A 26,707-nucleotide genomic window follows, 5' to 3' on the forward strand; every position below is an offset into this window, starting at 1 on the left:
TAAATATTTTCAGCCCGGAGTACCCCCCCCCCCAAATCAAGCTGGTGAAGCTGCGTATCTGAATAAAACATGCGTGCGCGTGTTTAGAGTTAGACCTATATACTGCCCTACTTTGGCAAAAGGAAGCAAGTGACAAATCATCAAAATCTGAGTTATTGATGTTTACGTATTATATATAGCATGTTCTACTTCCAGGCAAAGTTTTGAACAGAAACACTCGTCCTGTTGAGAGATATTGAAGTCAAGATGTCATGATATTGCACTGATGTCAATGTAAATGATAGACACAGTTTGCTCTTTTACAAGAAATGTCACTTTTGTCACTTGCTTCCTTTTGCCAAAGTAGGGCAGTATAGTATCTGGGCATTCTAAATACATTTTTTTTTATAAAAATCAATAATGCGAGCTGAAAGAGGGTGAATTTAAACACTATTTCAAGTAATGTGTCAGAAAATTCTGAAGTGGGGGGGGGGGGGTTCTACAAAACGTCGTTCATTTTCATTACATTTCTGTCATTTATCAGCTACCACTAGATTTCCAGGAGGTGCGCTGCCTATATATATGGAAAATAACACACGCAGCACCCCCAAATTTTGGGGTTGCTTCACCCCGAACACCCCCGCTTCCCAGCCCGTAGGGCCATGGGGCAGGGCGAAAAAGACTTTGAAATTTGATTTCTATTACTTGTAATTATTGTATACAATACACGGGCGGTCGGGCGCGCGCTCACTTGATTCGACATAAAACCTGGAAGTTTCAACCACCCCAGTGTGTATCACGTATTGCGCGCGACTACGTCTGTATCGGAGTGGCTGCCCCGCTGGAGCTTGATTGAGTCGCGTTATATAGGAGGGATGTTATTGGAACATGTGAAAGACTATATAAATGATTTGCGATTGTCTGATGTGATAATTATGTACATTATAACATATTTAAAAAAATACAGGGGGAACCTAATTTCGTGGGGGTGCTGCCTATGGAAAATAATACACGCAGCACCCCCATGATAATTTCTGGGGGTGCTTCAGCACCCCCAGCACCCCCGCTTCTCAGGTCCCTGCAATCAGAAGCAGGGGAGCAGGGGATATATGCCATCCCCAATTACTGGCCCAAAGTTGTAAAGAAATAGAATAAAATACAAATTGAGGTATTTCATGCCCCCTCTCTTGTGCATCCTCTTTGAGAATGAAACAAAAATATGTATTCTATTTTTGCTTGCTAAAATTGCATGAGAGAGAAAATTATATTTCGAAAGGATATTTTCCACCAATTTACGTTTGTTATTTCATTTCTTTTTCCTGTGTCCACTTTCCTCCCTTCTGATATCTCGAATCTGCCAGTCTGACCCCTATATACTTACTGCATGTGTATAAGAGGTTGCAGTCTTATCCATGAGCCTTTATGAATTTGAATTAATACAGAAATTGAAAAAGAATAACACACAAAATCCTATAACACAAACACTGGAGTACTGATAAGAAACATCCATCTTTAACACTGCAAATCATTAGTATGTCTGGAATGTCATCATTATCTTACAAAATTATGTTAATGCAACAGCTAATTCAGTTTATAGACCAGTTTATTGACCTCCAATATTACTTCAGGGAGGGGGGGGGGTGACAAAATACATTTAGTATCTCTGTAAAAAAAAAAAAAAAAAGGATTCTTGACTCCACAAATTTACCACCCCACCATTGGCAGACTAGAATGTATTGCAAATTTATAATGCAGGTTAAAAATATGAATTGAATCCAAACAAAAAATAAATATATCCCATGTTAAGGCATAAAAATAAACTACAAATGATATTGTGAATGCTTGAGAAGACCATAACATCCCAATATGATGATATCACTGCGACTTCTGCCATCATGTGCATGCATTTGCTACTTTTGAACTAATTACCCAATTGTACAAAATATTAAAGGGCATACATAGGTAGTAATGGAAATAAACTTTCTCAAAACAAGAAAATAAAATAGGGCAGATGTTTAATTCTAAACATTGAGGGCAAAAGATTTCTCCTGTTTGATGTTAATCAGTAATAATAATTATAATTATGATTATTGTTGTCATTATTATTGTAATTACTATTGTAATCATCATCATCATCACCATCATCATCATCATCATCATCATCATCATCATCATCATCATCATCATCATCATCATCATCATCATCATCATCATCATCATCATCATCATCATCATCATCATCATCATCATTATTACAGATTTTCTTGTAATAACCTGGAAATGTAATTACACATTTTTTTAATGGGAACTGATTTAGCCCCAATAGATATTCTGATATCTCTTAGTATAGTATCTTCTTTTTGATAATGTTGGTGTTTGGCACTTGATCACACATGAATATACCGAGACATAGTACAGATTACTAGTATATAATGGTAGGATACAAACACTCTATGTATTAAGGTATACTAACCATGAGATGAACAATCAATTTCTGACTTACCGGTCAATGCAATATACACATAAATATCTTTATCAAGGCAAAATACAGCAGCAACTTAGTATTGAGGTCTATACCACTTTTTTTTCATAAGACTTATAATTTCACAAATTCTTTTTATAAATGCAATTTGGCAGTAGAAAGTTAAGGCCAGAAGTTAACATACACCCAGGAAATTCAAAGAAAAGTTGACACTTGCCAAACATCATAAAATTTACTGTATCTTATAAAATATCTATGCTATCATGACGACTTTGATATCAAACAAATAGTAATAATAATAATATACAGTTCTTGTATAGCGCATATCACATTATGAATAATGTCTCTATGCGCTTCAAAGGACTTGGATATTATTACCCCAGCTGTAGCTTGGCAGCCATAATTACTCATTTACTCGTCATTAGGAGCTGAAAAAATATTTAGGTGTCATTTTCCCCCTAAAATCTTCACATTTTAGACAAATAAAAACTTGACAAAAACATTTCATATTTGTGCTAGTTACTTCTCAATACAAACATTTCAGATTACACTTTTTTGTATCAGTGGTGACATATGATAGAAAATGTAAGATAAATCATAGATTTGACATTTATATATTTCTATGAAATGATCATTGATATTTAAACATATAATAACAGTAGAATACATTTGGCACGAATATTACTTTTTTTCTTCAAAGAAAATTCCACCTTAAATATATTTTAATCCCAATGGCATCCCAATTATGTGAAAGAGCTTAATACGTTCTTTCAGTTGATACCAAATTCACCATTGTAGTATTTATATTTATGAACATATAGTAAATTTTACGATGTTTGGCAAACGAACAAATTTCACTGAATTCCATGGGTGCATATAAACTTATGGCATTAACTTTACGTTCACATATAGCAAGACACTCAGCCATTATTTATAAATTACATTAAGTGAGATACAAATATGATTTTTTTTTCTTGTGGATACCACACTCATGCATGGACATTATAATTGATCCTCAACAATTATCCGTCGATATCACAGTACACAAAACAATTATTTTGTTTGTGTTTACCCACATTAAATAATGCATCAAATATCTCAAAAATTGAATTTCCATGATAAGGTAAAATTGTATATCCTTTACACATATCTAGGCAGTTTAAAGTGTATATACCTATATTTTCATACCCTTTTCACTGTACGTGCGTACATTGCCCGATCATGAAAAAAACCTTTCTATGTATCTGTGAACGACCACGGTGTCTGCCTAGTAATGGCAGTACTATAGCTCCTGACTATGGTCCTTTAACACTTTTATCAAGATCTTAGTACATGATATGAGCATGATAATTTATATGTATGCTATTGGGGTTTGAAACTGGAGAAAAATTTAAATCATACAGTTAAAACTTGCTTTTCTGGGCTTTTCTCTAAGTCTGTCTAATACAGGTATTAGTATCCCTCTCAAAAGAATTTCGGCAGTCATTTCTTTTACTCCAAAATGCAGAGTAAGATCTCCCATACGTGAAAGATTTGTAAATATATGGGCAATGCTTCTCTATTCTGGGCTGAATAGAGAATAATTTACTGAGCAAAAATGACCCTGATGCCAGCTGCAATGCACCATCCGGTAATCAAGTGCTGCTATGTTTTTACCTTCTTGATGTACACGAGCCCGGCTTTATTTAAAGAGGTCCTTTATCTCCTTTTTAAGAGCAGTATAATCTCCCGCCGAGAGGGAACACGTTTCTAGTAATTCACAGCACTGCTCGTCTGTCAGGTCATTGTAGCGTTGCATGACTATTAGGTCACCAAGCAAATAAGAAGAGAGAGAGAAAAAATAAAAGTTATTGGTAAAAACGAATTCTTACAAATTCATCAGAGCTTATCAATTAGGAGGCTCCGTGTGTCAATATGTATTGTTTTTCAAGAATATACAGCAAACAATCAAGAATTAATTGTATAATTATTTCAGTGAAGCAATGATTCTTCTCAAGGCTGACCATGAAATGCCTGATTTTAAAAAGATACACAAGTTAATTTTAGATGAATGCTACATTTACAATATGAATGTGAAAAGAAAAGATTATACTTTGAAATGGAGTACCAGGTACGTTGAAACATTTGTTTGAATAATGTATATGATATGACTTCTGTAAACCTGAAAGATTTCATTTATTGTAAATAAAATTGCCCATTGGGGCAAAATATGGACAAAAAAAATGAATTCATCATACTACGATTTGATACATAATACAGAGAGCAGACAAATGAATCAAATAGCAATGAAAATGGTACACTTTCACCATGTTCTCATTTATCATGGCGGTCACGTTTCACGCCAACGTGAACCAATCGGCATTGACGTAAAAGACGAGATGGGTTTTTGTGCCTCGCCATGATTGTCATAGATGACGGGCTAGATTTCTTTGGAACCGCTAAAAATGTGATCAAGGATTAGAGGCGTAGCAGGCCGTCCTTACATTGAATAATGAAAGACAGTGTCACAGTGATTTGATGAAGTGCAGTGTATATTTAGGGCAATGTAAAGCAAATGTCAAAACATGCAGCAGCCAAGCTCTCGTAGAATGACGTGCCACGAGCAAAATACTTTATTGCAAGATAGGACGAAGTGCAAGTGTACACCACAATTTTCATCCAAGAATAGTACACAAGGCATCAAACTTGTGGATGATGGAAGAAACTTTTTTCTTTCTTTCACTTCCATTCCAACAAAAATACAAAGAAATATAAATCAAGTTCAAATTGAAATTTATGAATTGACATCTTCAAGAAAAGCAGTATAAATAAAGCATATGGACATGAAAATGAGATGGTCCACTACAAACAAAGCTTGTATACAATATTCTATCAGTGATCAGCTTTTGACTGATAGTACAGGAAGGTTATTGGTAGACTTTATTGATACTTACGTTTGATAGGAAGATGACCAGCAAGTTCACAACAAGCACCATTGAATGCATCATTTGCTTTTATACCTAAACACAAAATGTTAAAATAAACATGAAAAAAACAAATTCAGTTTAGATATGTCACACAAGTCTACAACCCAGTTCCATCTTGAAGGATTATAGTTTGAACAAGTTGTTTATCGTTAAAGAAAGGGAAACTATCACAGATTTCCCTTTTAAAACCTGGCTTTAAACATAATCATAGCAGGACAAACCCCTGAGCCCATTTAGAGCCCAGGGGCAGTGTTTCACAAGGCCACTTGTCAGTGACTCTCACTACCGTAATTGTTCTGAGCCAATCAGATGCATGGATTTCAGTGGCTTATAACAGGACTTACCAAAGGAGGAGATGCGAGGCCAGAGAAACAGTCTTACAGTCTGTCCGTCTTCCTGAGGATTGGGCCCTAACGTTGAGCCTCTCGTGAAGAACATGTTGTGAGCTATATCCTTGTCTTGTAGATGTTTAACAATCATGAATACGTCTCTGAAGATATAATACAAGTTATCATGATGATATCAGCTTTATTTATATAGCACACTCTATTGCACTTAAGTACATGGTGGGTGTTTCATAAAGCTGTTCGTAAGTTACAAGCGACTTAATGAACAAACTGGTGAGTGGTGATCCTTTCTTGTAGTAAGTGATACACACCAGTTTTCTATTGGGTTTGATTTAGTTCCTAAGAGAGGGCCACCAGTCGTTCGTAAAGTTGTTTGTAACTTACGAACAGCTTTTATAGGACACCCACCAGGTATCATATTACATGTACGACCCTGCTTTAATTGGCTAAGCTGTCATACAAGCACTACAGCATTCAATGAGTAAATCCTATTGGGTGTTTCATACAGCTGTTCATAACTTTAAAAAAGAGTATCTACACTTGACTGGTGACCTGTTCTTATGGTACACAAGTGACACAACATGTGCTCCTGCAGCATTTGCCCCGGTCTTACTATCTCAGAGGGTATAGGGTTAAAGGTAAATGCTAGTTTTGGTAACGATATCAAAATGAGTTCGTACAGAATCCAATGAAATGACCACCAAAGTGTCTGTTTGTATAAATAAAACGCATGTGCCAAAGGATTCTGGAAGAAATTGTGTAATTGCTAAAAAATCAGCAAATAAGCACAGGATTCGGGTAGAGCGTCGGGCCCGACGCTCAAAGCAATAATTATACACAGTCCCACGTGCGCTCATCTGTGTTGGGGAAGTTCAGTCTGAACATTTTTCAGCGTAGATTTCAAGATTTCACAAAGTTCAGTTTATGTAACTGTACCAGATCTAGATCCTCCATGATATACTGACAATTAAGCCTGGTTTTACAGACTTTCTCATGAAATCAGTGTTTACTGCAACTACTGGAATTTCTCTTTAAAGTTAGGATTGAAATAGAGTTTTGGGTTCAGAATAATGTAAAGTTTAGGACTAGGGTTTAATTAGTTTTGGAGGCAAGGTTTCATGTTCAGCTTAACATGCAGATTGTCCATCAGAGATATTGTCCCAGGAGCAAATGTCGTGGAACCGGAACATGAAATATTCCTAGGTAGCTGACTTGGCAACTACTGTTAGGTGATGATAAGACATATCTCACATAGCCAATAATATATCAATACATAATCAATACTTAATCAATACTTCTACAGGAAGTATATATCAGGAAATCACATGTTTAGCAAATTTCAAACTTTCTTAAGAAACTATTATTCATTTTTCTTCCAGCTAAACTTCTGACGCACACACATTTTATGGGTTTCTTATTCACTACATTTCGTGATCTCCCTAAAAGGTCAACTACCCCAATGCAGAGTAAAGTTATGACGTACAGATTGTTTTGGTCAATACTTCTACAGGAAGTATAACCGGAAATCAGATGTTTACCAAGACTGCTTGGAACATCAAGGGTGCATGACTTATAGCCTTATCCTTAAAGCTCATTAAGTTCAAAATACAATACTCTTTCAAGAAAAAAAATCCATTACTCTCTTTCTCTTGCTTTCTAATCTCTCAATTTTATGCCCTTTCTATTTGGTTCAATCTGCATGTCAAAATGGTTGAAAATTTCATTTTCAGAAAGACCGACTCTGAAGATCGCCTGGCAACAAACATGATAATAATATCAACAACAATAATAATAAAAATATTGGCAGTTATATAGCACCATCTATCTAGAAATAATCTATTCCGATGCACGATGATGTCTTGATTTTTAATAAACCATTTATCTATCTATCTATCACTATTATTATTATCATTACCCCGGCTTTAGCTCAAGCTGTCTTCTAGCGCTCAGTGCATTCAAACAATTAATCCTTCTGGTTGCACATTCACTTCACCCGATGTGGGTAAAGTTCTTGCTGAAGGAAAACATGCCATGGCTAAGATTTGAACCCACGTCCTGATTGAAAGACGAGAGCTGTAACCACTAGACCACGACGCCCCCCAAATAAATAGTGGCATCTCCCTAAATAGTGATCCTTACAATTTTACAAAGAACATTTTAACCTGTGTGAAACAGATCATTTCCTAAGCTTATTCAGATTAAAGCTCCCTCCCCCTCAGAAAAAAAGGAAGAAATTAATGATAACTTACCTGATACCATTCCAATAATTCTCTTTGTTCAATTGCAACAGAAATCCTTGTGCAGGCCAACCAATTGACTCATGAACTCGGCCTTCAACTACCTCCTTCGTTGGCTATACAATGAAAAACATTAATGTATTTTTATGTATTGTTGAAAAATAATCAGGGGCGGTATTCTTATCATTGTCTTTTCTCCATATTTTATCTTTTCTCAGAGATAAGACAAAATTGGTATTCTGGTGGATGTCATAACTTTTGTCACAGACATTGTCATAAATTCTGTCTCTTCTCTCTAGCGCGCACCAAAAATACGCGACTTTTAAATGCGCATAATCCTTTTATACAAGCAAACGATATGACAAAATTTATGGCAGGGGGATAGCAGTCATAAATTTTTTCATATTTTTTATTACCAAATATCCCGATACCCTGCCGACTAAATGGCAAGTATATAATGATATTATTTAGATAAGATTGTGGTGTTAGTTTCACTCATCATCCATGACAATTTTCAAAAATATTTTTTCATGCTACAATCAGTTAGGCTCTACATACTAATTCCTCCTTTTTTCTCTGTTTTCCTTCTTTTTTCTTTTTCTCTTCTAAAATCCTTCACAGCCCCCTGTCTCTCTTTGTAATTAAGCGCATCAATATACGCGTAGTTGCGCAATGCCAGCAATTGTATTTGGCAAACGCCCTACCTGCCACGGGGCCTTTTCTATTGGCTAGAAGGGCTCCCACTGAGAACTAACAATGATTTTGATTGGTTTCCTTCCGAAAAGATGGGCGGGAACTTAGAGAGATATGACAAGGAAAAGACAATGTTCAGAATACTGATTTGAGACAATCATAGCAGTGTCACATCTCGGAGAGAAATGACAAATTTGATGACAAAAGTTATGACAGCGTTCCAGAATACCACCCCAGGATATTATGTTTGGCGTTCTAAGACTTTTTATCAAAAGACATTGTTCTTATAAATACATCATCTTGTCTCATGAATTTCACAATTGAATAAAGTTAAAACTCCATGTTCCAGCCCCAAACCATCAGGGTTGGGTCTATTTGACCTTAGCTGCGCAAAATACATGATTGTCATGCAACAATCAAACAAGGGGTCATGGTGTCATGGCATATATTGTTGCACATCGGCTGAAACAAACGGTTTTTCTTTTTCAGAAATTCATGAACAAACAACTTGTGGAATTTACTGATATTTTAGTAATTGCTGCAAAACCCGTGCTCATTTCACATCCTACGCCAATTGAATCATACTCTTTCAATCAAAATTGATCAGAATTGCATTCTGGAACACATTTAGTTATAAAAAACAGCAAAAACAGCAAAATGTGTAAGAATAGAAAACTACAAATGAATCTTACAAGTCAATACATAATAAAGAATAAATTCAATTTTGACATTAAAAGATTTTGCATCACATGCAAAATGAGATAAGACCAAGTAGCAAATTAAACCAGCAGTTGAGGCATCTTGACAAAAGTCCGAGTCAATTCTTTCCTGCATGAATCCTGCAATCAAGGGAGCGTTTCATGAACATTTTCGTCGGACAAGTTGTCAGAGCTGACATCTTTGCTTGATAATGATTGGGTGAGAAGCAATGTTACTATGGAAACTGTTGGATTTACATTACAAATCATCAGTCACCATAGACAGAACAATGGGGACTGCAGGAAGCTACAATGAATAGACAAAAATCCTCATAGCGGGATTCCTACTATCTGGGGGCACAGACCTTTGACAAGTTGCCTAATGCTGGACATGTGACATACAATCATTATCTAATGCCAGTCATATTTCAAATGTCTGACCAACTTCCTTTGCTACCAACAATGAGGATCGAGAATGAATTCGCCTTACCCAGTACTCTACTGGTAACCTGTGATGTACATAATACGCGTGCATATGAAGGTGATTCACAGAAGCGTAAGCGCATAGACTGTTGTAACCTATCCTAAAAGCACTGTGAAGAGAAGAAGAGAAAGAACACATTGCATCAAACTCGGTGAAATATAATTACCCAGTGGCGTACACGGAGGGGTGGTTACAGGGGATCAAACACCCCCTTAAATTTTATTGATACCCAACCCCCTCCCCCATTCTTTTTTTTAAGACTATTTTTGGGGGGCTTTTTGCTTGTCATTTCATGCAGCTGCCCCCCCCCCCTTAAAAAAAAATCCTGCGTACGCTACTGTAATTACATGTACCTATGATGATGAAGATGTTGACAATAATAACATAGAAAGGCTAAAAAAGTTGAGCTAAAAGAGCACATTATAGTATGCAATAAATATATTATTGGAATTGACATTTAACTATAAACATGTACCTAGCACTATACCATTGCCTCTCAAAATTAACAAATGCTGAAGACATTGTACTGCATGTACTTCTTGATATAACATAAATTGCTTCAGAATCATTGGTCATTCCAAATGTCATAATCTCACTTTTGGATGCCAATTGCCGGTCTTATCGATAATTATTTCTCAATATATACAGTATTTCTCAATCATATGGACATTGGACCAGGAATCCTCAAAGAGTATGATGCATATATGTACATTTATAAGTGACTTAGGATTTTTGTATTAAGGTACATGATGATTACCTGGTTGAACTTAATAAGACAGCTTCTACACCTATTTGTATCATTTCCATAGTGGCAATCTGGAAAAGCAAAACATAAATGCAATGTGAAAGTAACTTTGTATTCTGTCAAAAATTTAACTGACAAATTTGATAATTCCAATGCATTTCATTTCTGAAAAAAAAATAGTACAGAGTATATAAACTATGCATTCTTATGATAATGGATACCACCAATGTAAAGTAAGACATCAGAAACAATTATGTACTGGCCAACATTTAAAGCCTCTTTTGAACTATATTGACATCATCTATTAAAGATTTTTGAATATCTTTTGATTTCCTTTGCTTTAAAAAAAAAAAGGATTTGTTTTTAATGACAACTTGATAGGCTTCTGAAACCCTTCAATTCCACTGACTAAAGCTAGTTTGTCTGAAAAAAATATCACTGATATTATGTTTCATGTAATCAACACCATGTTTTAGCTTGCTTGGTGTAATTTTTTAAGCTTGGTCCAGCTACCAGCATTATTCACACATAATTGCTGCTCGGTTAATATCTATTTTGTCTTTTTTCTTTCTGTTTGGTCTAACCTTAGTTTGACAACAACTAGCTGGTCTCCTAATCATTTACGGTAGTCTAAGTTGCCATTTAGCCAATTTACCATTTTGTCTAATTCCTAGTTAGGCTATAACAAGTTCATCTACATGTAATATCTACTTAGTCTAACACAAATTAGTCTATATGGTTAGATGAACTGCTTATTAGCCATCTTTTCATGTGACTAAGTGCAAAACAATTAGTAGACAAAGAGGAAATCCAACCATCTGGGCTTTGGACTAAATGACAAGTAGACTAAATGGGTATTAGACCACATGCAGTGTAGACCAAAGGGAAACTAGACCAAATTGATAGTTGGCCCATGTGGTCACTTAGACTATCTGAGAAATAGACTAACTGGCTGTAGACCAAGTGAACATTAACCATGTACAAACATACATGTACTACAAAATATATGGAAACCCTACCTGTGGTTGACATAAATGAGGGCTGGGGACAAGGAGAACATTTCCATATTCTAAAGGGCTGATGTTGATGATGACCTGATACTTGCCCCTCCCTTCTCCATTAATGCACTCTTCCCTTTCAGTATGTGAACTAATGGTGCCATTGGTGATTCCATTTGAAGATGGGTAAGACAGATTGACAGGGTGCATTTCCATGAGTATCTGTTCATGTGGGAGATAAAATGCACATGAAGTCGAGGATAATTGAGTTCGAATAAATATTGTAACATTCAAATATTCATACCATTCATTTTTCTAAAGGTTTCATCGATCTTATTCAACGATTTGCCTTTTTTAAAACCCAAGTTCTCCTTCCATTATTACTCTCTTGAACAAATTGTAAAAAATGACAATTTCGTACCCTTTCCAATATTTAATATCCAAAATATGCAGTAAATACTCTTTCACATTATTGTCAGATTATAAAAACTAATCAGATTAAAATTACAATTAAAAAAATTATTGTATTATCTAGAGGAACCAGGAATGAAGAATACATGTTTGAACATTGATTGCATGTATTTCAAGATACAGATACAAAGCAATTGTGGTCCTGCATGAGGGCTTTTTGTGCTATGCATCACCAATGATGATATAACAAACTTTTGTGGGAACTAAAATTTTTCTGATTTTTCTTATTCACTTGAATGGTTCGGGTCAATACCATGAAAAACTGAGAAAAAAACAACAACAATATTTTGTGTGATCAGCAGACATGACTTCTGAACTGAATCACGTCAGCACAATTTTCAAGGTTACGGTCTGCTTGAAGTAATGAATTAAAAAAAGAGGCTGTTTGCAAGCTGCTATTGTCTGTATCAAAGCAGAATTTTAGCAAGAAAAAAAACTGCTTTAAGTATTGCTAGTTCGCTACTTATATGTAACACTGGCCTGCCCCACCTATATGTAAACTCCTTACAAACCATACCACAACAGGGCCCTGTCTTACAAAGAGTTCAGATTGATCTGATCAATCACAAATAGGGACGGCCAGCAACGCCAACATCTATTATGCATGTTTGTTCAAAATAATTTCAAACTATGATGTATATTCATGCATTTATTGTTTTCTTGAAAATTCACTGTGCTTCTCTTTGTTTACAAATGATATTGTGCAAATTTCCTGTAGAAAAAATTATGACACTGATGAATTTCCATAGGGTTACAATTGATTGGATCAATCATACTTCTTTGAAAGACAGGGCCCAGATGTATATATACACAACAAAAAAAGTAAGTCCCCCCTTAAACAAACATCAATAATTTCCGAACCAATGCGAGTTTTTAATATATTTTTACATGAGCGTGTAGGTAATTTTATAAGCTACCCTCTGAGTAAACGTTATGGACGTATTTCACTTCATGCTTCAGTGAGCACCGTCAGAAGGCAAAAATGTCACTTTTCAAAAGTCACAAGCCAAATTTCATGACTTTGATTCCATTTTATTGGAACTAATTCCACATTCTCATCATAAAAAATAGTCAGAAGGCTTGTAAAAGGTACTCTCTAAAAGACGATACAACTTTTTTGGCTAAATTTCACGGTTGAATAAACACAAGTCCAAATTTGCTATAATTGGATTTTTTTACACATTTATATCAATAAAAATGATAGAATATGATGACAGTTAATTTTGGAAGAGTTTCTTCAACATTATTCATCGTTTCACGGTTCAATGAACATTTATGGAAAACAAAAAATACGATTTTCAAATATCATAGGCAAGTATTGGTTCATTTTGGGAACTGAAAAAGATCTTTTCTCAACTTTTTCGTTATGTTCATGACCAATTAACATGCTTCAATGATTCAAAGGCGTTTAATTAAATATCCAGGCTTGAATGAACATGCGTTATTGGAAAAAATGCAATTTGTTACTATGGATATCTGTCACAAACCTCCTTGCATAGTTCATTTGATTTGATTTTTATGAAAATCCCGATGTTTAATGCATCAGTGAGCACACAATATTTGAAAATTATGCAAATGAGAAGAAAGTTCAAGGCCTTGGCCCCAATCTGTGTAGTATCGAATGGTTATTTTGGTGTGCGCGCCTTTTGGATAGTGTTACTCTGAAGCCATGTACGAAGTTTCATGAAATAACTATTGGCAGAAGTAACAAAAACCGTCCATGAAACAAACCCTCATTTCATATTTGTTAAAATTTTGACTTCGTCTCTCATAGACTTGTGTACATTATGGGTGCACATGTTTAAACTTTAAGAATAAGTAACCCCTTATTCAATATGGTGGAACTTTTTTTCACGGCTGTCTTTAGCAATGTCACTTGGCAGTAATGTTTATCAACCTATGGGCAGAATTCTGTGCAAAAATGAAATCGATTTGGTTATTTATGGATGAGTGAGCATGCATCAAAGTGGGAAAATTTGTATTTTCAATGTCACAGACTCATTTTAAAGGGTAATAAAGTGAATATTGGGGGCAAATTCGGTTTCAAATAAGACTTAAATTGCTATTGTTTTATCATCCATCATTTCTATCACCACACACTTTCTGAACTTTAAACATTACCATGTACAGAAATATTGATATTGATATCTATACAATATCAATGACATTTGATAAATTATTGTGAAAACAGAGCAGGGCCCTTTAACACAAAGTTTATTTGATATGATCATAAGGATGATTGTCATGCTTGCATAACATTGACCATTACGTACAATCAAGGGAGCATATTACCTGTATGATCAATAGCTACATTGCAAGCTTTACAACCAAGTTCTCTGATCTTTCTTATGACCTATGGTTATGTTTCACATACAATTACTATTGCTTTATGTTATTGAAGGGAAAGTGAAGCATGTACAAATTCACCACTCACCTTCCAACAACACTGCATCAGCGACAATGAATAATAGATATTTCATCACCAATTATGGTGAAGTAGAGTAATCACCGAGTCAAAATGCAAAGCTACAAGTGATATGTTACGGAGCAGAGGTGTAGTCGGTACTTCTGTCTCACAAGGCTGTTGGAGAAAATCACCTCCTTTCGACATTATTCCCTTGACTCAGCCCGAGGCCACGGCCGCCGGCAAAATGTGGCCTCGAAGCCGGCCTTGACCACATCCCTGTTATGGGGAATTTTATAAAATAGGAATACTGGTTTACAAAAAGAGAGTCTGCAGATCAATGCATGAATGCTACGGTCACACCAATGAAACTGACACCAAACCAAACAATGATACCTCATTGGAAATTACATAATAGCTTAGGTTGGGCTGGAGTCAGTTTCGCCTGTGTGACTGTGCAGTAGCGTACGCAGAAATTTTTAAAGGGGGGGGGGGTTCAAACTGAATGAAATGTTGACCAAACATTTTTAGGTTTGGACCAATTTTAGGTCGTTTCCTACCCCTCCCAAAAAAAAATTGACAAGCAAAACAGAGAGGGAAAAAAAAAGGTCTTGAACACAAACATATCGAACGTTGTTTCGTACGTCAAAAAAAATGTGACAAGCAAAAAAAGGAAAAGAATTCAAATTTTTTTTAGGGGGGTTTGGATATCAAAAACATTTAAGGGGGATGGGTTTTAACCCCTGTAACCCCCCCCCCCATTCGTACGCCACTGTGACTGTGACCAGGGCTCGACACTAGCGCCGGTCCGACGGTCCCAGACCGGTAAAAATCGCTGTCGGGCCAGTAGATTTTCAGAAATAGGAAGATTTACTGGTCCGACATGACCAGTAAAAAATATCATTGTCGGGACAGCAATTTTTCCAAAAATAGCAAGATTTAAGGGTCCGACATGACCAGTAATAAAAACCATTGTTGGGCCAATAACTTTTCTAGAAATGGTCAAATTCACTGCAAACCATTTCCCCCCGTTAAATTCTGTCATTCACACACAGAATACACACAGAATGAATCGCACGCAAGTGTTACTAAAGTAGCATACAGTGTACATGTAGCCAGCCACACAACCCACGTGGTAAATTCTCTACTGGCTGCGCGAACGAAGCTTGGCTAAAGTCTGGCAGAAATCTCTCACAGAACTGTCAAAATTCACGATTCATACTCATGAAAGGCTCTTATAATGTCCATATTTCCTAAAATTTGAAGTAACTCTGTCATTTGTAAGCAGTAAAAGGAGAAATTTTCACTTCTGTTTTTGTTCAAACAGATCGGGTTTCGGGTGATATCGTCTGAGTACATAATAGCCCCACATATGCATTTATGTGTGTGTGTTGATACACTTGGTTTCTTTCTTTCTTTCGTAGCTATTTTAATTGAGCCAAAAGAAACTGATAAATTATTTGATAGTTTTAGCTTTCTTCTTCTGTTTTCTTCCTATCTTTCTTTCCTTATTTCTTTTAAATCTTTCTTTGTTTCTTCCCTCTCTTCTTTCAATTTTTTGTTACTGTCTTTCTTTTTTTTTCTTTAATTCGTTCTTTCATTCTTTCTATCCTTTTTAAAAATATTTTTCTCTATTTCTTTTTTCTCTCTCTCTTTCTTTCTTTCTTTTTTTGTGTGATATTTTCCTTTCTTTAATTCTTGAGTCCATCCATCCTATATTCATCTCTTCTCTTCTTCCTTTCTTTCCTTCCTTCTTTTTACCATTTTCTTTCCTTCATTCTTTGTTACTTTCTTTGTTTCTTTCTTTCTTCCTTCCATCCATCCATCATTTATTTACCCTTTCTTGTTTTTTGTTTTTTATTTCTTCCTTCTTTCAGCCCTCTCTCTCTTAAATTCTTTCCTTCCTTTCGTCTATCTGTCTTGTTCTTTCCTTTTTCCCTTTGTTAAATCTATCCTTTTACCTTTCCTTTATTTTTACTGCTTCCTTCCTTTCTCTCCTTTATTCTTTCATTCCTTCCTTTCTTTGTCTCTCAGTCCTTCTTTTTTCTCCCTTTCATCTTTTCTTTTTTTATATTGCTTGCTTCTTTCCTTCCCTTCCTTCCTTTCTTTATTTTTTCCTTCTGTCTATCATTTTACCTTTCCTTTATTTCTTCCTTAATTCCTTTCTTCCTTCTTTCAATCATTCCTTCCTCTCTTTCTTTCTTTTGTCCTTCTTTCCATCTCTCCTTTTACCCTTTCTTTTTTATTGCTTCTTTCTTTCCTTTACTACTTTCTGGATTTGTTCTTTCTTTCTGTATTGCTTGCTTCATTTCTTTCCTTCATTTCTTTTTTCTTTTCTTTCTTTCTTATTTTTGTTCCTTCTTTACTCCTTCCTTCCTTTCCTTCTTTAGTTCTTTCTTTTTTTCCCTTCCTTCACATCTATCCTTTCTTTACCTTTTTTTTTTTTCTTCCTTCCTTCCTTTCTTTTATTCTTTCTTCGTTTCTGTCTTGCTTTCTTTTTGTCCTTCATTTTATTTGGAGGGGGTAACAAAACGCTAGAAAAATAAAATTGCGCCTTTTTTAATGTTTTCTTTATTTTTTGGGACCAGAAGATTTTAGGTTCGGACCAGTAAAAAATTGAAAAACTGGGTATCTACTGGTCCGACATGAATAGGTTGGACCAGTAGAAAAAATGGGTTAGTGTGGAGCCCTGCTGTGACATAAGGCTTGCATAGGTTGAGAACAGTACTTAGGAAAAGAACGATAGTATATACTGGTCCAGTTTATTGGAATTCCTTGGATATGACACTTAAGCAACTACAAAATTATAATATTTTCAAACATCACTTGAAAGCAAAGCTTCTTCTTCGATATAATGAAACAAACTGAAATTGCTATTTATTGGCATGCTCTATTACATTTTTGTCCACAGAGCTTATTATCCAGAAGTTTCTTAAATTCTGTTGGATGGCAGCTGCTTACTTTATTTCGTTTGTTTTTTTATTTCTTCGTTTCTTTCTTTCTTTGTTTTTTGTCACGTTTCTGTGTTGTGTTGTTTTTGTGGGTGTAATTTAATTGATAAAATGTTGTCACGTGTATTATTACTAAGTAGTAATGTCAAATGTAATGTATAAAAAAGGGAACCTTATCTACAAGCATTCTGCTTCTAAGGTTTCCTCCACTTTTCCGTTTTTATGTACTTAAACATGTATTAATATGTAGTGATTAAGAATGCTTGCTATCTATACTTATATAGTCTACGTGTGTAATGGTTGCTCAGCTTAGTTATGTCAGTTAAGTTTTGTAACATAACGGATTTGTGGAAATAAAACCTAAATGAATGAATATAAATGTAAGCATTCTCCCAGCTGGAACTGGTCACATTCAGTAGTTAGTTTTCGCTTCATGAAGCACCACAGATTCAAGAACAAGGAACAGCTGGGATGTCTGGCGCTCGAGCATTCAAGGAATATCTTCCTACCAGGTACCCATCCACCTCACCTGGGTTGAGTGCAGCAGTGTGGGTAAATTTCTTGCTGAAGGAAAACACGCCATGGCTTGGATTCAAACCTACGTCCCTCAGATTGAGAGACAAGAGTCATAACCACAAGACCACAACACCCCCACACTCATCTCTGTTCATCATCATCATTAGAGAGCGAAGTTGGCTCAGTCGTTAAGGTGTCTGCCTGTCGAACCAAAGATCGTGGGTTCGAGTCCACCCCGGTCGGATGACTGAAGCCAGTGCATTGTGTGTAAACGTTTCTCTCCTGTTTCATAGATGCAGCCTATGTTACAGTAGAAAACACTCCATCCCTTGGATAGGATGTTAAATGGAGGCCCCGTGTAGAGGAGAGTCACCACCTTTGCACATTAAGAACCCACTGCACTATTCGATTAAGAGTAGGGGGAACCCTGGTGTAGTGGTCCGCCTGCATTCCCCCAATCAGTTATATTGGGAGCAGAGACCTGCGGGTCACAGTTCTGTGTTCGCGCCCTTCTAAGCGACCCAGATTGGCTGGCTCAGGACTCCAAAAATGCGCCTTTGAATGTCTTTGACAGATATATGGCGCGATGCAAATGCTGTGCATCATCATCATCACAATCAATCAATCAATCAATCAATCAATCAGTCAGTCCAGTCAATCAATCAATCAATCAATCAACCAACCAACCAACCAACATCATCATCAACCAAACTTCATTTTCAACCGGTTCCTTTAACTGGTTAAAATAAAAAATAATCTTATCCGCACTTTACATGGAATTCTAGCATTTTCTTACCTCATGTGGTCTGACTTTATTGAAGTTGAATTCTTCTGGTTTGTATGGTTGCTTGGTACTTGTTATCTCTTGCGGTTTCCGCCTGTCAGTTGCCCGCTTCTCATTCAACTATTGGTAAAAGAAATTAGAAAATAAATCATATATGTTACCTTCTTAGAACATAATCTGATATATGGATGAAAAAGATATGGTAATAATATACAACACTTATAGGCACTGCAAGAAACTTATATTCAATTCCAAATCAAGCATAACTCCCATTATCAGGTGCAATTCCTTTGATTAAAAATAAATTTGACAATGATTGACCTCCTCTCACTGGTCTAAAGAACTTGTTGTACCCTCCCCTTTTTCATTTTTTTTTCAATACACGTACATGCTGTTAATATAGAAATGTGTTCTATGGAAAAGTGGCCTTATCAGAAAACTATAAAAAGGCCTCAAGGCCACATTTTCCTGGATTGGCCTTGAGCTGAGTCACAAATACAAAGTCTATGGGGGAATGTCTTCTCTACTGGCCTCCTCTTTGAGAAGTACCCCACTCGACTACATCCCTGGTGATGATGACCTCATAAAGGAACTTACCTGAGCCACAAACCTATGAGGGCCTTCTATTACCCTCGTTGTTAGGGTTCCAAGCTCGTAACGAAAGAACCCCTTTTCAACCGCTTCGTCCCATCTCCCTCTTAACTCCTGGTCAAACTGAAGAGAACAAAGATCAGGGGGGAAAATGAAAACTGGGGCTCGGACATGTTTGCCCCCAATTGCTCAATAGAGCACTGGAAAATATCAAGAAGAGCTCCAGAAAATCCCAATTGACTGCAATGTTAAATCTTATCCAATGTTGCAGATTTGGGCAGGAGGTTGTCAAAAGTAGCACCAGGAAAATAATAATAACAATAAATAATTTTTTGCCTGACAGATATTAATATTCAAGACCAACTCACTTCGTGCAATCATTTCTTCTACAGGGAATGATTTCATGAAACAAATAATCAATGATTTTCACTGACTATTCATTATAAACTATTGAAATCGTTGCATCTGATTGGCTCAGAGTTTACTTTTTTGTGAAAATCATGTCTACTACTCGCTTCATGAAATGCTCCCAAGGTATCTTGTTTATTCAATCCTTGATGGTGCACCAAAGCTTCAAAAGAGTTTGGTTCTAACATGGTGAGACAAGCTCCTTCTTTTAAATGATGATGCACACTATACACTTCCAAGTCAATAGAAAAAACCTGTTCAAATTAAACACTTCCAAACTCATGACATCATAATGATTTCATTAAATGATGGGTTTTGTCATTACTCATATCATGTCTTAGTGATAGTTTTCACTATACAGAAGAATTATACAAGTTTAATGGAAATTAATCGAATAAGATTAACTGAATAGTGTCCGTAGTTCTTAAATTTGTTTTACATCGGGTAAAAAAGATGCATGAATACAAATGATAGAGAGTTAAGAAAAACAACTATTACATATTATAGTTTTCAATGAGAATACTGTTCAATACATAAGGGCTTTGTCAAATTGGAATGGCATCTTACCACATGGAATCTGGTACGGTACTTTAGAGGACAAGGTGGCTTTACCAAAAAGTGAAGTAGCCCCCCTCCCCCTGGAAATTATAATGTGTCAGCTAAACATCTCACCCTACTGAACTTGGCATCCTTTGGGATTTCTGAGACAAAGTCTTGACTGGAATATCTGAAATCCATGGAAGTCATCCCTGAAGTATATAACAAAATGAAGATATCAACAAGTTAATACCAAGAGTTAAGAATAATCACGGACCATACTAGGAAGGGTCCATGGAATAATCAACTTACAAATAAATTATTTTCAAATTACTTTTTGTTAAGTGTTACCCACATGAAAACATCCTCACATTCTAAAATATATCAACAAAAAATAGAATACAAAGAAAAAGATAACAAAGATTTCTCCATTTGAAAATAAAATAACATTGCATCAGTCCTTGACTTAGCCTCAAGAGTACAAAAAATATGTACGAGCAAGACAACATTTTTAGGATAGTATGGAAACCATGTAATGTGAACATCCATCAAATTGTGATTTTACTCCTGTTCAGCTCCCTGTCAATTCTTTCAGTAGCCTCTGTAAAGGGTGATACTGGAAAGGAAACATCACTTTGTCACTCAGATCAGTATCACTTGCAGTCTACATACACCCTGTCTCAGCTGTGTTGAAACACACTCCAAGAAGTCTTTAAAATATCACTTTTGTAACAGAAAATACCAAACGGCCATGCGTTTTGAGTTGGGCCCATTTCCGTTACAACTAAAATTCGCCCCCAAAATCAGACTGTTTTATTCAGTTGAATGTATTTTGTATGTTTGACATCCTATACCCAGAAAAGTATATATTCTAAAGGAGAATGTCTGAGGAATTAAGAAAATGCAATTAGAAAAGGCATAGGGTGGTGTCATAAGAAGTTACACATCAAAGTATGTGGAAAACTGTGAAAAAATTTACTTCCCAATAAATCTTAGAATCAGAAAAAATTGACACCCTCTCGGAAAATAACATGCATATTTCAACTTTTTAAAGTGAGACCTTTCAAATGATATCTAACTTGATAGGGATAACTCTTACTAAAATGATTTTGTGCAATCATCTCTTAGACAAAATTTCACATCACAGTTTTCAGGGAGATATATAACAATGCCCGATAAATCTCAAAACAATGTAGTCTTGCCTTTAGTTGCATGAATATACTTGCAAACTGTTTCAAGTACATTATAATATGTTATTATGAATAAAAAAATTACATCATCTGACTCGTATCATGGGATTTGTCATCTCTTGGCTCAAAGACCGGTGATCCAAAGGTTGACAACTGAGAGCCAGGAGGTTTAATATAGAAAAATATGAATGCACATTGAAAACTTTTCATACCTGTAGCTTTAGGATAAACTTATGTGTACAAAAACAAGTAAACAACTTACATGTTATGAACAAATCTATTCATCTTTAATACACCTGGCAAAATACTCTGATCACATTATTTTCTAGTGCTATGTTTAAAAGATACCCTCTTTCTCTACATTTTGCAGGATATGCTAGTAAGATCTCTTGACCACTGGATTTAATGTCAATGCCATAATACAAAACTCATTCTTTGCACACAATTGATTCTGTTTTAGTGTCTCCTTTGTACCAGTGTCCTCCTCTAGATAATTGAGAAAAATGTTCTCTGAACACCTTTGTGCAGGCCAAATAAGTGTTGCCAGTATTAGTTATTGGCACTTTGACACTCATCCAAACTTTCTTTCTTTTCTTGTGCGCCTCGGAATAGAATATTTCTAGATAGATGGCGCTATATAAATGCCTATTATTATTATTATTATTGCCACATTGTGAGGTTGTGTGTGTCATCTACTAATTGATACACGCAGTGTGATGTAATATAAAGAAGAAAAAAAGAGAATAAATTGCATCAGCTGAGGGCTTTGTTGCTACAAACAAATCTTCAGCAATCAAAATTTTGACTGGCTTTCTGTTATCGTACCAGAATAATCTGAAGACTCAGACACATCAGAGTCATCACTGTCATAGTGTCATAGTATACACTGTCAACTTGAAATAAAAAAGTCATATTTAACAGATTTATTTCTCTCTAAAGTCTTTAATTAGTCTGTGCTTTTTCTTTTAAAATTTTTGCAGCTTCTAAACTTTACTGAATGTAAGTTCCATTGTGGTGGTGATTTTTTGACCTGATTGCTAAGAAAGCAAGAATGCCTGTTAGCAAGCAACTAGAGGACCGACAGCTTAAGGTCCTCTCAGAGGGACCTGGTAATGAGGATTATTGCCTTACCAAAGGCACTAGCGCACCAAGTGGATATCAAACCCGGGTCACCGGAATCCGAAACCCCCGCTATACCGACTGAGCTATCGCGCCTCCTAGTTAACCCACAACCTTCCTAGTTAACCCACAGCTATTTTTCTTTCAATTTTTTCACATAGATCTGACAGCCACAATACATTTCAAATCGTGTTAAATTCATGATTTACGTAAATTAAATTACACTAATCAGCTTAATTAGGTATCCTTCAAACTTACAAGTTCAAATTTGACTCACTTTGATTAAACAATAATCCAATGAACCCCATAATGTAATGTTAAATATTTAATTTCATAAAAATCTATGCTCCCCTCAATTACCGCCATGCAAAAATGGCCAACTGATGTTACATAATTGCTAATTTCTGGTAAACGAAGTAATCTCAGGTATTTTTTCTTTAAAGTAATTGGTATATAGATTTGGTATATAGATTCCCTTTTTATATGCTCATGTAGCCCATGCAGTTTTATACCATTATTAATTTCTGTGGTTGTCCAACAAATGTAACAATACCATCTATATGCGGCCCATCTTAAAACACAAGGCCGATTCTTCCATGATAATTTTTGGGATTACATTTTTTTGTTCACCAGAGCGCTCAAAAATTAGATTTAAGCACACTTATGTGAGGCCCTCTAGTGGTGGACTCAAAAGTGTAGCCCTCAAAACTGTCTTTTTTCAATTAGAAAAACACAATTCAAAGAATTCAATTTAGTTTTGGGCCAAATCATATAAGATGAATAATAGTAGTAGAATAGAATCTCATGAAACCCTCAAATCAAGCATTTATACCTACCTACATAGGAATACCTAGGGAAGATTTTGAATGCAGGCATGTTTATTTGGCATTAGATCTAGATCTATATCAAAAGAAATCAAGCCAAACATTGCCAACCTAATTTCAGCACACAGAGTCACTTTTTTCCTATCCTGTGTCTGAGGACAAGTTTAAACTGTAAGTAAGTTACATCTTTTTTTAACAAGCATAGATAGTAAAATTGACTGGTTGGCAATGGTTGCAAAATAAAAAGACCCCCTCCCGGTATATACAGAGGATGATCACTTGCATACATTGTAAGAAAGGCTAATTCAAATCGTTTATGATGATATACATTTTATTTTCAACCTCGTGGTGATAGTGGACGCCGCCGTGAACTTTTAAAGGTAGTATTACCAACGGGGCTCATTGCGTTACTCTCTTACATCGTTTATGATGATATAAATCTTCTCTTCAACCTCGTGGTGATAGCGGACCCCGCCATTAACTTTTAAAGATCGTACTATTGACGGAGCTCATTGGGTTACTCTCTTACTTCGTTTATGATGATATACATTTTATTTTCAACCTCGTGGTGATAGCGGATGCCGCCGTGAACTTTTAAAGGTCGTATTACCGACGGACATCACTGCGCTACTCTCTTACCTCTTTTATGATGATAGACATCTTCTCTTCAACCTCGTGGTGATAGCGGACCCCGCCGTGAACTTTTAAAGATCGTGCTACTGACAGAGCACATTGGGTTACTCTCTTACATCGTTTATGATGATATACATCTTCTCAACCTCAATTTATTTGTCTTTGCAACTTCGTCGGGAGATGCTTCTTTTATATTTCTTCTTAAAAATCAAAAGTTCATTTCTCAAGATAGTAATAAATTGATTTGAAAACGCTAGCTCCCCAAAACATTTTAATAACATATTTCAAATCATCGTGCGTGCTTGCGACTTCTACTACATTTTAATTGCACTTGCAACTTTGAGATGATGCGTCGTACGAGATCAATCCAATAATTCTAAATCGTTAGCACCTAAAAATACTTATAAAAGATGTCCCGCCGATCGTTCATTAACTTGTGATTTATGAGAATTATTTTCATTTTATTTTCCTTTGCGCCTTTGCTCGGAAGATGCGTCTTTCGTTTATCTTTCTAATAAAAATCACTCGGTTTATTTTAAAGCAATAACACCTCAAAACCCCTTTAAAACATGTTCCAAACGATCGCGACTTCCATTCCAATGCATTCGTCTTTGTGTCTTTGTCAGGAAGATGCGCGTGACCGCGTACAAAATTTTGATGTATTCCTTTGTTTTTAAAGTTTATTAAACATCGCCGATTCGATTTTAGAAGCTTAACTGCCGATCCGATTTTTGATCCGATTTACAACTTTATCCAAAACATTGGCATCTAGGCCTTTCAAATATAGAAAAATAAAGGAAGTAAGCGTGGTTCAGGGCCAAATATCGCAGCAGGAATTCAGCAACGTTTACTTTGATGATAGCGATACCGGAGCGCGGAGCGGAGCGGGCGCGGCGGTCAGGTAGATGTGGGCCCATAGTACCGCCGGCTCCGGGGCGCTGGCGCTGGCACCGGGCCTGCGGAGCCATGACCATGATTATTATCCACAGCAACGCTGCCACGGTGTTATTTTCAGTATAACTTGAGTTCAAGCTTCCCCTTGCCCTAAGACATATGTTTGAAGTTGAACTTACTTTTGTACTTGGCAAATGAGTTTCCGAGCTTTCAATTTATGACCATTGACGTGGCCTGTAACATCCAGTCTGCATTATGAAATGTCGTCCGCTTCAATTGCCGGTATTTGCATAGAAAATCACGTTGAGCATGCGTGATGCGTTATGAAAGATGTATGGAAGGCTGTTGTGGACATAAATCACAATTGTTGTTTTCAGATGTGAATGGGGGCAGGATACTGATCTATCAGTTTGGATGGAGGATGTGCCCATTGACCTGTGATAAATAATAAAATTACAGTTTTCATTGTCTAATTTACATTGTGTCCTATAGTATTATTTTGGGCTACAGGGTGAAAATAGAACCTATAAGGGGCACTTCATCTCATCGTCTGCTTTAATCGATTCTTCAAAGGGCTCTGCAGCCTATCTCGAAGATGAAATTAAACTTGGACGCACGTTATGAGGAGGAGTGAGGGATATTTTCATGGTGATTTTGCAGAAGCTTTTGGATGCTGTCAAGCGAAACTGCATTAACTATTTCAGGGGCGGATCCAGCCTTCGCCAAAAAGGGGGGGGGGGGGCACGGATTTTTTTTCAGCCATATTTTCCCCGCTCGGCCGCTCGAACATGATTTTTTTTTGTTTCTTAAGGGGTTGTCGTAATAGTTACTTCTTAGCTTTATTCTTATCAATCAACATAAATATATAATATCATAATTCTTATTTATATAATGCGAGCGCGAAGCGCGGGCAATTTTTTTTAAAGTTTATGTATTTTTTCCTAAAATTTGGACATTCTAGGCAATTTTATCATGAAAAGATGTGTATGCAACTATACTACGAACGCGAAGCGCGAGCAGAAATTTTTGATACACGTTTTGAACTGATCGAAAAGGTAGGCCTACCTATTGCTTGCAGTTAGCCATGAAGACGTCACATATTTCAACAATCAAATAATGCGAGCGCCAGGCGCGAGCTAAACTTTTTTGACACTTTTACCCAAAGAATGAAAATTCTATGCGCTCTTTGTATCTTAAACAGAATAGGTATATAACTTAACAAATGATGCGAGTGCGGAGCGCGAGCCGAAAATTTCGAGATTTAGACCTTAAAACGAGACACTCCATTCATGTTTTGTAAATAATGAAAAGGATGAGTAATTAGGGATCTTTCTTACATTAAATAATGCGAGCGCGAGCAGAATTTTTTTGTATACGTTTTGAACTGATCGAAAAGGTAGGCCCTACCTGTTAAGGACTGTATGCACTTAGCCGTGAAGAAGTTAGATATTGAAAATTGTTGACATTTCTACATAAAATTTTAATCAATATTTGTAATCGTGAACAGGAAAGCTATACAGTGCATCCCAGAAAAAACGAAACCGAGATTAAGCGATGATTTATCATAACTTAATCACAACTAATACAATAGACAAATGACCTACCAATGTAAAGCTTACCATCTCCTCTTTCATCTGATATTACTTAGATTATTCCCCATTCACGCATGAGTGAACAAAAACAATTTGAAGAAGGATACCAAAAACTCATTTGGCGGGGGGTATCTGAATTTCAAAAAGAAAATCACATGACTAAA

At 36.0% G+C, this 26,707-nt stretch overlaps 1 protein-coding gene across 1 annotated transcript; it reads right to left on the bottom strand.

Moving 5' to 3' along the window:
• Positions 1 to 386: 386 nt before the first annotated feature.
• On the bottom strand, positions 387 to 25,266 carry LOC129264291 (GDP-D-glucose phosphorylase 1-like). The gene is made up of 11 exons (XM_064102963.1): positions 25,131 to 25,266; positions 20,427 to 20,503; positions 19,353 to 19,469; positions 18,768 to 18,875; positions 11,651 to 11,851; positions 10,644 to 10,702; positions 9,893 to 9,995; positions 8,024 to 8,127; positions 5,772 to 5,917; positions 5,395 to 5,460; positions 387 to 4,261 (listed from the first exon to the last, which is right to left on the bottom strand). Exons 2-11 carry the CDS (start codon positions 20,499 to 20,501, stop codon positions 4,143 to 4,145), a joined length of 1,098 nt encoding a protein of 365 aa, XP_063959033.1. The 5' UTR covers positions 20,502 to 20,503; positions 25,131 to 25,266; the 3' UTR covers positions 387 to 4,142.
• Between the last annotated feature and the right edge of the window lie 1,441 nt (positions 25,267 to 26,707).

Source organism: Lytechinus pictus, chromosome 7 (assembly GCF_037042905.1).
Source record: "Lytechinus pictus isolate F3 Inbred chromosome 7, Lp3.0, whole genome shotgun sequence".
Classification (NCBI taxonomy): domain Eukaryota; kingdom Metazoa; phylum Echinodermata; class Echinoidea; order Temnopleuroida; family Toxopneustidae; genus Lytechinus; species Lytechinus pictus.